We start from the raw sequence: 12168 nt of genomic DNA, 5'->3' as shown, positions 1-12168 counted from the left end.
CTCCCGCCGAGGTCCCGATCCAGTCCGTCTTGGACTACCTCTGGTCTCAAACAGCAGCACATGGCGCGGCCCTCATTAAGGGCACTCTTGGCAGCCATCTCTCCCTTCCACCCAGCGGGGAGTGGCCGCTCCGTATTCTTATGCCTTGTGGTTTCTAGATTCCTCAAGGACTTGGAGCATTATACCCCCCCCCCGGTTGGCCCCCGCCACAACCTGGGTCTTCAACCTGGTTCTCGCCAGTTTTATGATTGCCCATTCAGGACACTGACGACATGCTCGCTGGCATACCTGTCCTGGAAGACAGTCTTCTTTGTAGCCTTTTCATCGGCCAGACGAGTCTCCGAGCTTCAGGCGCTCGCGATGGACCCACGGTATACTGTGTCTCTCAAGGACAAGTGCAGTTGTGACCGTGTCCGGCCTTCCTCCCTAAAGGTGGTGTCAGCCTCTCATATCATCAAGGATAGCTTCCTTCCGGTCTTCTTTCCGAAGCCACACTCATCGCAAGGAGAGCAACAATTGCCCTCCCTAGACGTCCGTAGGGCGTCCGCAATCTATATCGAGCGGACAAAGCCCTTGCGTAACGCCCCCGAATCTTCATCGTACTGGCATACCGGACGAGGGACATACCTGTCTCCTCCTAGAGGATTTCATCTTCGATGACTGGTGCATCTGCGCCTCCTGTGTTTAGCCCATGTTCCATGGAGCCACCTTACTGCACATTCCACCAGGGCTCAGGCTTCCCTGCTGCCTTCTTGGCCCACATACCCTTTCAGGGGATGTGTCGTGCAGCTAGTACACACCTTTGCCTCATTGGCCCAAGTGTCCAGAGATGATGCAGCCTTTGGCACAGAAGTTTGCATTCTGCAGCATCTAACTCCGACCCCACCGCCTACATAAGGCTTGGGAATCACCTAACTGGAATGCATAGGAGCAATCACTCGAAGAAGAAAAGACGGTTACTCACCGTAGTAACTGTTGTTCTTCGAGATGTGTTGCTCCTATCCATTCCAGACCCGCCCTCCTTCCCCACTGTCGGAGTAGCCGGCAAGAAGGAACTGAGGAGCGGATGGGTCGGCAGGGGTATATAGCCTGTGCTATAGCGGCGCCACTCCAGGGGGCGCCCAGCCGACCCACCGAGTGTTGCTAGGGTAAAAGTCTTCCGAAGAGCCGTGCACGCGCGGCGCGCACACCTAACTGGAATGGATAGGAGCAACACATCTCGAAGAACAACAGTTACTACGGTGAGTAACCGTCTTTTCTGCAGAAAAGGACCTAGGGATTACAGTGGACGAGAAGCTGGATATGAGTCAACAGTGTGCCCTTGTTGCCAAGAAGGCTAACGGCATTTTGGGCTGTATAAGTAGGGGCATTGCCAGCAGATCGAGGGACGTGATCATTCCCCTCTATTCGACATTGGTGAGGCCTCATCTGGAGTACTATGTCCAGTTTTGGGCCCCACACTACAAGAAGGATGTGGAAAAATTGGAAAAAGTCCAGCGGAGGGCAACAAAAATGATTAGGGGGCTGGAGCACATGACTTATGAGGAGAGGCTGAGGGAACTGGGATTGTTTAGTCTGCAGAAGAGAAGAATGAGGGGGGATTTGATAGCTGCTTTGAACTACCTGAAAGGGGGTTCCAAAGAGGATGGATCTAGACTGTTCTCAGTGGTACCTGATGACAGAACAAGGAGTAATGGTCTCAAGTTGCAGTGGGGGAGGTTTAGGTTGGATATTAGGAAAACCTTTTTCACTCAAAGAGTGGTGAAGCACTGGAATGGGTTACCTAGGGAGGTGGTGGAATCTCCTTCCTTAGAGGTTTTTAAGGTCAGGCTTGACAAAGCCCTGACTGGGATGATTTAGTTGGGAATTGGTCCTGCCTTGAGCAGGGGGTTGGACTAGATGACCTCCTGAGGTCCCTTCCAACCCTGATAGTCTATGATTCTATGAGTCTATGATTCTATGCTTGGCCTGACAGTGTTTCAGGTGGAAGGCGTAAGCTGGTGTCTTGCTAGGGCTGGCATTCAGGATCCATGCGTGATAGTATTCTCCAAGTACACTCAAAGAGCCAGTTAGAATGTCCTCCAATCTTTCCAATTGGGTAGTGACGCAAAGATCATCTGCCTAAATGAAACTTCACACATCAGGAATTCAAGTTGGTCATTTGTGTAGACATAAACCAGAAAGGGTGATGCCACGAAACCTTGGGGCAAGCCGTTCCATTTAGTACGACATCGACTTTTCTGACCATCCATCACGACAAAAAAGGTCATTTTTTGAGCAGGGAGATGACTTGGGCCGCCTTGCAACTTCAGTAGAAGCACATGATAGTTCACAGGGTTATAAGCAACGGACAGGTCAACAGCACAACTTCTGTAATTTTACAGGCTTCAAAGCCATCTTCGATGTATTGAGTTAGGTTTACAACTTGGCCACAGGCAGGGAGGTCCTGGGCATTGTCATTAGTCAACTGGCCTTCTACTGCTGTCGCTATTCCATCTGCTAGCCTCTGTTCATATAGCTTGTAGGGCGGGAGTGGGCAAATTTTTTGGCCTGAAGGCCACATCTGGGAATAGAAATTGTATGGCGAGCCATGAATGCTCACAAAATTGGGGTTGGGGTGTGGGAGGATGTGAGGGCTCTGGTTGGGGGTGTGGGCATAGGGGTGGGGCCAGAAATGAGGAGTTCAGGGTGCAGGGGAGTGGGGTGCTGGGGGGGTGAGGACTCTGGCTGGGGGTGCGGGCTCTGGGGATGAAAGGTTTGGGGTGCAGGAGGGTGCTCTGGGCTGGGACCCAGGGGATCGGAGGGTGGGAGAGGGATCCGGGCAGGGGATTGGGGCGTGGGGAAAGGCAGGAGTGCAGGCTCCGGGCAGTGCTTACCTCAAGTGGCTCCCGGAAGCAGCGGCATGTCCTATCTCTGGCTCCTACACAGAGGTGCGGCCAGGCAGTTCTGCATGTTGCCCCATCCGCAGGAATCACTCCTGCAGCTCCCATTGGAGCACTGGAGGGGGCCCATGCCGCTGCTTCCAGGATCCGCATGGAGCAGCCCCCAACCCTGCTCCTCAGCCAGAACGGGGCAAGCCCCAGACCCCGCTCCCCAGCAGGAGCTCGAGGGCTGGCTTAAAACGGCTGGCGGGCTGGATTCAGTCCGTGGGCCATAGTTTGCCCACCCCTGTTGTAGGGTAAGCAGAATAAGGCTATTGAATGGTAATGTTACAGAGTTTAAGGTCTTTATGTGGTTTGAGTAGTGCAACCACTTGGGCCTGTCTCCACAGCCTGGGTACGTCCATGCAGGAATTAAAGAAGTCAAGCAGGCACTTATGTGCTCCCTCCCTGAAGCAGGTGTGCTGGAAAACAGGGGGCAAGGGAGCCATGGCCCCATCAGTTTTTACCAGCTATAAGGGTGAACGATAGGGGATGGGGTCTTGGGGGGAAGAGGTAGTGCAAGAACGGAGGCTCAGGAAGAAGGGGTGGCGCAGCGAGACAGGGCTAAGAGTTCATTCGATCTCCCAGAATCCAGCGTTTTTGTGGCCGTGTCAGCTCCTGGTGTCAGAGCTGCTCATTGCAGACTTTGCTGTCTCCTGCTTGACTTGTTCTGTTCGGCACGTGGCTGCGTGGGCGGGTTTATGGGTTGCAATGTGTCGCCGTGTGACTGCGGCAGTGCACTTTGGTTGTAGTCCATGGGGGTCAGCTCGCGAATGGTGGCCCGTGCTTTTTTGCTGTCAGGGCAAAGTTTGTTGCCATAGGGATCCAGGTCAAACAGGTCTGAATATCTCCTATATTGCTGGTTTGTCTGTTCTGAAGCCCCGGTACAGATAGTGTCCGATGTCCCCGGGACGCTTCCCGGCGGTACCCAGGATTGTGCAGCACCTAACTACTGCCTGTCCTTAGCATGAAAGAGCCTTGTCTGTGCCTGCCAGAGATCAGCTTCCTGACTCCACCGGCAACACAATCGCCCCCCTCTCAGCCTGCGCCGACACCACTATCCCTCTGCAAATGAGCGACAGGCACGCTCCAACCCCCGAGTGTCCCCCTGGAGCATCCAGCCCCTGCTCCACTGGACACTCGCAGTATGTACCACTCCATTGTTCGTTTGGGACCATGCCCCTCAGCTTCCCACTTACATCTCAGCTCACTGCATTGTGATACATTTATAGGGAAAACAAGGATAAGGTTATTTATCAAAGAAAAGAGACTGAAATAACAGCAAGTACTTAGAAGCTCTGGAAGCAGCTGGTTACCTCTAAACAAAATTATAACCCGCCTTCTAGAACTTACACTGTCCTGTCTCAAAGAGGCTTAGCTCACCCAGAGTCATTCTCTCAGCTATTAACCAGGCCAGCTGTCGCCCTCCATAAGACAAGCTGTCTCACAGCTTGTCCCCTAGGTGAAGGAATATAGATGTCTCTCTGCATTCTCCCCATATACTAGACTAATTCGTTGATCTTAGTCAGAACCTGGCCGCCCTCCTGCCGGGTGTTCCTTCCTGTAGACATTGTGAGCTCTTGTCGCCCTCATGGTCTTGAGTGGCTGGTGGCTCTGTATGCAGATTGATTTATATTGGAAGCCACACACGACACAATGGTCAGCCAGGGAGAGAGAAGCATTTGCTGTTCCTGCCTGAACAGAACCTGTTCCTTCCCTTCATAACTTACATACCTGACAGAACAAGAAGCAATGGTCTCGAGTTGCAGTGGGGGAGGTCTAGGTTGGATATTAGAAAACACTATTTCACTAGGAGGGTGGTGAAGCACTGAAATGGGTTACCTAGGGAGGTGGTGGAATCTCCATCCTTAGAGATTTTTAGGGCCCGGCTTGACAAAGCCCTGGCTGGGATGATTTAGCTGGTGTTGGTCCTGCTTTGTGCAGGTGATTGGACCTCCTGAGGTCTCTTCCAGCCCTAATATTCTATGATTCTGCCTTAAGAATGCAGTGTTCAGTAGATACATCCACACATCTCACCGTGATTAGGGCAACCAGCACATTACTGGCTGTTGGTAGAAGCCTCACGTGCTTCCGTTCGGTGCACTATTATGTAGATGTTAAACCCAGGGGATACCTGTAAAACCCTGTGCCCATTATGCCCTCTGCCAGTTGGCACCAAAGGGTCTCCAGGTCGCAGTCCCCCAGGGATGTGCTTTTGGGCAGTCTTCCACACCAGGAGACAAATTCTCCCCAGCACTCACACGTCCGAGTGATACTACTAATGGATTTATCCACTTCCAAGGTAAAGCAGCTGCTCTGTAGGTGAATCTTGGCCGGTACTTAGCTTTCCTGGATTATACCACAGCCTCTGTTGTCGCTTGCGCTAGCCTGTGCTGTGATCTTGGGCTCGCTGCTGTGAGCGCCCTTCTGGAGTTGTCTGCAGACAGCTGGGGAAGGGGAGGTGAAGAAGGTGCATTGAGCCCCTTGTGCCTGCCTCACCAGCCCGTATCCCCCAGCAGGGCCCAGAACTCGCGGGTGCTGGTGCACTGCAAGATGGGCGTAAGCCGCTCGGCCTCCACGGTGATTGCCTATGCCATGAAGGAGTACGGCTGGGAGCTGGAGCGGGCCTATCGGCACGTGCAGGAGCGGCGCCCCATCGTGCACCCCAACCCCAGCTTCATGAGGCAGCTGGAGTTCTACCAGGGCATCTTGGACGCCAGGTAACTGCAAGGAGGGGGAGAAGCTTTCACTGCCTAGCTTTGCCCCCCAGCAGGGGTTTTGTGACATCAGGGAGGGGGAGGAGACTGCCCAGCCTTTCCCAGCACAGGGCACTGTGACATCCAGGTGGGGGAGGAGCCTGCATTGCCCAGCCCCACCTTCCCCAGCAGGGGTTGTTGTGACAACCCCAGTGCCTCATGTTCAGCTCAGTGTGTCTCTGCACAGCCGGCACAGCAGCCTGTGGGAGCAGAAGGCAGGAGACAGCCAATGGGAGGACACGGTGAACGGGAGCGACACTGGCAGTGACCAATCGGAAAGTGAGGGGGGCCTGTGCCAGGAGATACTGAGTTCAGAGGAGGAGCCAGGGCGGCAGGAGGAGGAGCCAGTCACGACGCCCCAGTATTGTTTCCGGCCCCTGCGGGAGCCCCCCGAGGAGCCAGCCCAGGACCCAGCAAGGGGCAAAGGGCCCCAGATCTGGGTGCAGGAGGCAGAGGAGCCGGGGGGCTCAGACGACTCAGGGGCTGAGGAGGTCCGGGGGCACCTGGCCGTGCTGCAGGTGCCAGAGACACCCAGGACACCGCGCGACCGGCGCATCAACCTCTATGCCGTGATGAGGAGCATCAGCGAGATGGACAGCCCTGATGCCACTACCCCGCTGGGGGGTGCTGCCGAGGGGGAGGTAAGTGGCACAGCCAGGGGGCATCATGGGGGAGGGAGGAAGCCCCAGCTGGTGGGATACAGGGGTGTGGGAAGGTGTTATGCAGCCAGGGCCGTTCCAAGCTATTTTGGTGCTCTATGTGGGGGTGCTGTGTGAGGCCCCGCCCCAGTCCCATGAGGGAGGGAGCTGGCCACTTCCTGCAGGAAGTGGAGTGACCCAGCCCAGCCTGCTCTGCTCCCCTGGTTCCCAGGATAAGGAGTCAGGGGCATAGGTGTCAACTTTCTTGGCGCTGGTAGGTGCCCGTGCCCCCCCCCCCGCCCCTTTCCCTGCCCCAACTCCAACCCATCCCTGCCCCATCCCAACCACATCCCCAAAGTCCCTGCCCTAACTCCGCCCCCTCCCTGTCCCTATTGGATCCCTTCCCCAAATCCCCGCCCCAACTCCGCCTCTTCCTCCAGCGCACTGTGATCCCCCTCCTCCTCCTTCCCTCCCTGCCCCGTGAATCAGCTGTGTCGTGGAGCAAGCACTGGGAGGGAGGAGAAGCAGGAAGCGGTGGCAGGCTCGCGGAGGTGAGTTGGAGCAGAGGGGCAGGGCCACAGGGAGCTGCCGGTGGGTGCTGAGCACCCACCAATTTTTTTCCATGGGCACTCCAGCCCCGGAGCACCCACGGAATCAGTGCCTATGGTCAGGGGGAACCACCCCCCAGCACTCCCCAGTGGTGTGGCTGGGGCTGGATCGCTCTACTTACCGGTGAGTGCAGGGAGCCCGACTGCTTCTGCAGTCCTGAGGGGAGGGGGCAGGGCTGAGGTGGAGCAGGGTTGAGAAGAGGTGGGGCTGGGGCAGCAGGCAGCTGCGCAGGGCACCAGGAAATTTTATGCCCCAAATTTCCTGGTGCCCTACGCAGCTGCGTACTTTGCGTATGGGTAAGGACAGCCCTGTATGCAGCTGGAGGTGGGGCCCACATGCGGTGCAGGAGGGGAGGGATTGGGTCCCCAGCAGAGAGAGAGCCTGAGTCTATCATTGCCCTGAGCAAGCCTGTTCTCTGATCACCTCCTCTTCTCTTTCCTGCAGGTGTTTGCTGCCTCAGGGCGCGAGTCACCTGTGGAGTGCCCCCCCCCGGAACCTGCAGCCTCACCATCACCCCCACAGGACCAGGAGGAGCCGGGGGCAGCAGTGCCAGACTCCAAGGCCGAGCAGCACCCACTGCGGGTCCCAACAGACAAGACAGGCAAACGACGGGGCCAGCAGCGCAGCCGCCAGGTCCCCCGAAGCCATGCCCAGCCGTGCAAGCAAATCTCCTACCACCCGGCGCCGGGCAAGGTGCACAAGGCTGTGAAGCACGTGGAGGGCCCCAGCCCCAGGGCCCCGTCTCAACGCCGGGCTCGTGCCATGGAGCACCGCTACTCCGTGGCCCAGCTCATGGATGCTGCCCTGGTGCTCAGCCGCACCAGAGAGTTCGAGGAGCGGCTGGAGGCAGCTGGCCAGGAAAGACCCCCCAGGGAGGAGCCTGCTAGCCCCCCACCCCCACCACAGGAGCCCCAGCCTGGAGGATGCACCCTCCCCCCATCACGACCCAGGAGGATGGTGCGGCAGGCCAGCGTGGACCTAGAGCCAGGCTCGGGGTGAGACTCCACCCCCGTAGCCCCGCCTCTGACTGTGGCTCTGCCCCCATAGCTCAGGATACTGCAATGGATGGTGCTGGGGCCCAGCAGCTGCCCTGTGCCAATGTCTGGGGGCAGGGCATTTGATACTGGGGGCATCAGTGCAGATCACCTTTGGGGGGCGGGGCCTGAGTGCTGCTGGGGGTGGGGCCAATGGAAGGGATGGACTCTATGGTGGGAAAAGTCCCTTCCCCAAGTATGCATCTCCCCCTCTCCCCCTGCAGATCTGGAGGAAGGCTGGAACATGCTCCCGTGGGGATTGCTCTGTCTGCCCCTCACTGCACAGCCCGATGCTGCCTTGAGGCTCCTGCCCTGCAGCTGAGCAGGTGTTACTCGGGGAGGATAGGGGGGCATGATGCCATCTGTTGTCCCTCCCCACTAGCCCTTTGCTTTTGTGCCATTGAGCACTGCTTTAGTCAGTTGCATCAAAGGATGCCAACCCCATCACTGTGACTGAGGAGAGAGGGGGTGAACCCCTCCTCCCCTTCCCCAGCACTGCACACATAGACACCATGCCATATCTCTCTGTGCCAGCCTCACTCTGCCTGTAAATAAAGAGTTAATTCACTTTGCAGTTGGCTCTGGGCTCCCTTCCCTGGGGTCCCCCTGCCCATGGGGGACACGGGCTCCTGTGCCCCCTACTGCCTAAGGATGGGACAGGAAGCAAGGAGCAGTCACCCAGGCTAAAGCCCTGTGAGGTGGGGTCCCCAGCCACCCAGGGGAGAACTAGGGAAAGGTGCTGGCTCAACAGCTCTGTGTTCCATGATCCCTGATGCCCCACAGATCAGGGGCACTGGTGGTTCCCCTGTCCCTGCCAGTTGATTCCCACCCTACCTCCGGGGGACAGGGGCTCTTGGACTCCTCCTCAGATTGAACTTAAAGCAATTTACACACATGGGTGCTGGCTCCAAAGAGGGAAACTGAGGGCTGGAAAGCCTTGCCCACCTGACGTGGCTGGGGTGAGAACAAAGGCTCCTGACTCATGTGCTCTGACCATTAGCCCTATCCTGCTCCAGACTGAATCGGCTCAAACCCAGGAAATGCAGCATGAAGGGGACACTTCCCAGTGCAGCCCCACATCCTTCCCTCTGCCCCACAATGGAAGCACAATGGCTAACGCCTCCTTGGTCTTTGTCAGGGAGATCTCTGCCAGCTTGCGGCAAGTTTCCACCCGCATCAGTGGGCCCGGGGTATGAACACAGCCCAGATCTTGCTTCGGGGCGAGGAAAGAGCAGTTTGGCCCAGGGAGGTTCTGTCTGTTGAGGTCTCTGTGGGGCAGCACTATTGCTGGGTGAGCAATGCCATGGTGGGAGCTGGGTGCATTAATGAATTATGCTTGCCCCACTGAGAACTGGCCCTCCCTGGTTGGAATCAGTGTCTGCTTAGCCCCACAGCCCAGGGGGTGTGGCCAGAGTGCACAGCACCTCAGCTGAGCTCTGCTTCCTACAGGGAGCAGAGCGTAACTTAGAGCAGCCCCAAGGCCACCTGGCCACCGACAGAGGGAGCACAAAGGTGGCTTAAAGCCCTGTCCCAGGCACAGGAATGGATGAGCTGAGTCATGGCCTGAGGAGGTTTGAACATCCCCTGTCTATCAGTCCAGTCTCAATCCCCTGATGCCTCTCCCATCCACCACCAGGCTCCGTGTCCATCACTGGAGCGTCTGGCCCTAATAGCTCACCCCTCTGCCATTCAGGCCAGTCTCATTATCAGAAATGGGAGCACGAGGTGATTTGTGTCCCTGCCCCTGCCCCCGCAAACCCTCTGGTGTCTCCCAGGCTATGACTCAGCACAGAAACGTTCCACAGGGCAATGAATTGGGCTGAAATCAGAGTCACTGGGCAGGAGTGGATCTATAAGTTCTGTACTATACCCCAGCTTTTAAACTGTCCCAGAGGACCCCCTTCAGTGTGCCAGTCCCCTGAGGGGGCTCACTGTTCCTCCAGGGCTGGCCACACGGCCTCAATGCCCCCGAGACGGAGCCGCTGGACTCCAGCCCTCCTGCTTTGAGCCTGAGCTGTGCCCCGCGAGTCCAACTGAGCCAGACGTCTGGTCAGAGATATTCACCCTCTCCAGGGCCCTAGGCACCATAGCCAGTGTCTGCAGGGATACCAGGCTGCCTTTTCCAACCAGAGCAGGGTTCATTAGCCTGCTGGCACATGGTGCAGGGAGTCCTGAGGAGAGAAACAGAGGGCCAAAGGTTAAGACATCATCCATCCTGGCCAAGCTGGTGCTCCACCCAGCCTGCCTGCTGTGGAATCCATGGTTAGCTCTCTCCCTCTGTGTGTTTGTGAGGCCCACATGAGAGCTGCTGAGTCTCCAACAGGTCAGCGGGTCCCAGTGCCGTTGCCCTGCAGAGCCATGCTGAGTTCACGTCTTCTCCATTGCTAGATGGCAGTCGTGCAGCCCTGGGGGTCCCCGTTGTCTTTCTAGACCCTCCGTGGATAGGGGTCACTTTCAGCCAGGCCTTAACGACCCTGCATTCTAGCCTGGCCTGGTTACGTGACATGAACCCCTCGTGGCTCCTGCTCCACCCCAGTCACTGTCAGGCAACCCATTCATAAAGTCACTGCAGGAAATCCTCACTCTGTCCCAGCAGGAAGCCGGGCACCATTGGCTTTCCCCTTGGCCTGGGCAGGCTGGCTGATGCAGGCAGCTGCCTCCCTCAGGGACACCAGCTGTCTGGCTTGGGTTTCTGCAGCTGGCTGGGAGTTTTCTGCCAAGCCTGGTTTTCAACAGAAAATTGAATTTTCCCAGTTGGGAGTGAGGAGGCACCTAAATACCTTTGGGGAAGTAGAGTCAGGCACGGATCGCTGCCCCTGCCTTGTGCCTCCTGCATTCAGGGAAGCTGCCTCAGCTGCTTCTGTCTCGGCACCGGAGCGTAGCAGCTGGAAAAGCCAGGCTGGCCAGCTGACTGCGCCTTTCCAGAGTGCAGCCCCACCGACAGATGGGAACAGGCCCATCACGTGCAAGGCATTACTAGCAGCCATGTTTGCCAGCTGGGATAATCAAGGCACAGAGAGGCAGGGGGTAGGCGCTCTAGCTTTGGGTTGCATACTGCTGCCCCTCACCGGGGTATCTGCGCCTTCTTTGAGAACAGATCATCAGACGGGCTGAAAAGACCTGGGTTTTTATTCCTGCCTCTGCCTTGGTAAGTGAGCTTGGGCAAATCACTTCCCTCCTCTATGCCTCCATGTCTTGTCTACTTAGTGTGTAAGCTCTGTGTGGCAGGGGCCATCTCTATGTGTGCATACAGCACTGTGGGGTCTTGGGCCATGCCTGGAGCAACTAGGCTCTGTAGTAATACAACAGTGAATATTTTTAGCATGTCAGACACATACAATGTCGCAGGGCTTATTATAAGAAATGCCAGCACTGCTCACTTCTTTGTTTTAATAATCTAGTGACTCACCCTTTCCATTGATTTCATTTTAAAAAAAATGTGTCTTATTTACCAACACAAAAGATGTTTTTCAAAAAAACTCCACCCCCCACACATACCTGGGAAATGCCCAAAACAAAACACTTGGTTTCAAAAACCAGTTATGATTCTTGCTAAGTGTCACCAATCTACTTCCTTCTCTTTTCATTTGCCAATATTTAAAAGCAATGCAATTAATGGTTAAAGCCACACCTCACTCTGATGCTACCCATGCACTCAACATCATCAGTCTCAGTAAGCATGAAGTAGTGCATTTTTCAGCACAATCTTAATATCTAGTGCATCAGGTATTATTAAATATAGATAGGCTTGGCCAGCCTTCGGTTTGTATTATTTTATAATTTTGATGGATAATTACAATGTTGATTTTAAGCATTTTTTCTATTTTTAATTCATTTAAATTTTCACAGTTGTATAAAATTAGGGGTTTTAAGCATTTTTTAATTATTTATATCTATTTAAATTTTTTTAGTGGTGGGAAATAATTGGGGGGGTCAGACAATAATGGGGGGGGTCAGGTCAAACATGTTAAAGTTTTATATACAAGGAAGATTTAGGTTAGATAGTAGGGAAAAGTTTTTGACTACATGTTGTTTGCTGTGTTGTTGTAGTTGGGTTGGTCCCAGGAGCTTAAATTCACAACTTTGCTAGATGCTAAAAATAATGGATTTAATAAAGACTCTGGATTTATGGTTTAGTCCAAAAATCTGCAATCCACTACCCTTACCTCCCCCCGCTTTTTCTCCTGTGACTGGAGGGGTGTTAACAGGC

At 55.4% G+C, this 12168-nt stretch overlaps 1 protein-coding gene across 1 annotated transcript in view; it reads left to right on the top strand.

The window, feature by feature from the left end:
- SSH3 (slingshot protein phosphatase 3) overlaps positions 1 to 11815 on the top strand; it is a 34485-nt gene extending 22670 nt beyond the window's left edge. The window contains exons 12-14 of the mRNA XM_045015513.1: positions 5441 to 5641; positions 5865 to 6318; positions 7369 to 11815. Coding sequence (XP_044871448.1) covers positions 5441 to 5641; positions 5865 to 6318; positions 7369 to 7923 — 1210 coding nt within the window. The 3' untranslated portion in view covers positions 7924 to 11815. The remainder of the gene's footprint in view (positions 1 to 5440; positions 5642 to 5864; positions 6319 to 7368) is intronic.
- Positions 11816 to 12168: the final 353 nt, after the last annotated feature.

Source organism: Mauremys mutica, chromosome 4, assembly GCF_020497125.1.
Source record: "Mauremys mutica isolate MM-2020 ecotype Southern chromosome 4, ASM2049712v1, whole genome shotgun sequence".
Taxonomy (NCBI): domain Eukaryota; kingdom Metazoa; phylum Chordata; order Testudines; family Geoemydidae; genus Mauremys; species Mauremys mutica.
Note: the sequence above shows the minus strand (reverse complement) of the source record. Positions and strands in the feature narration are given on the sequence as shown.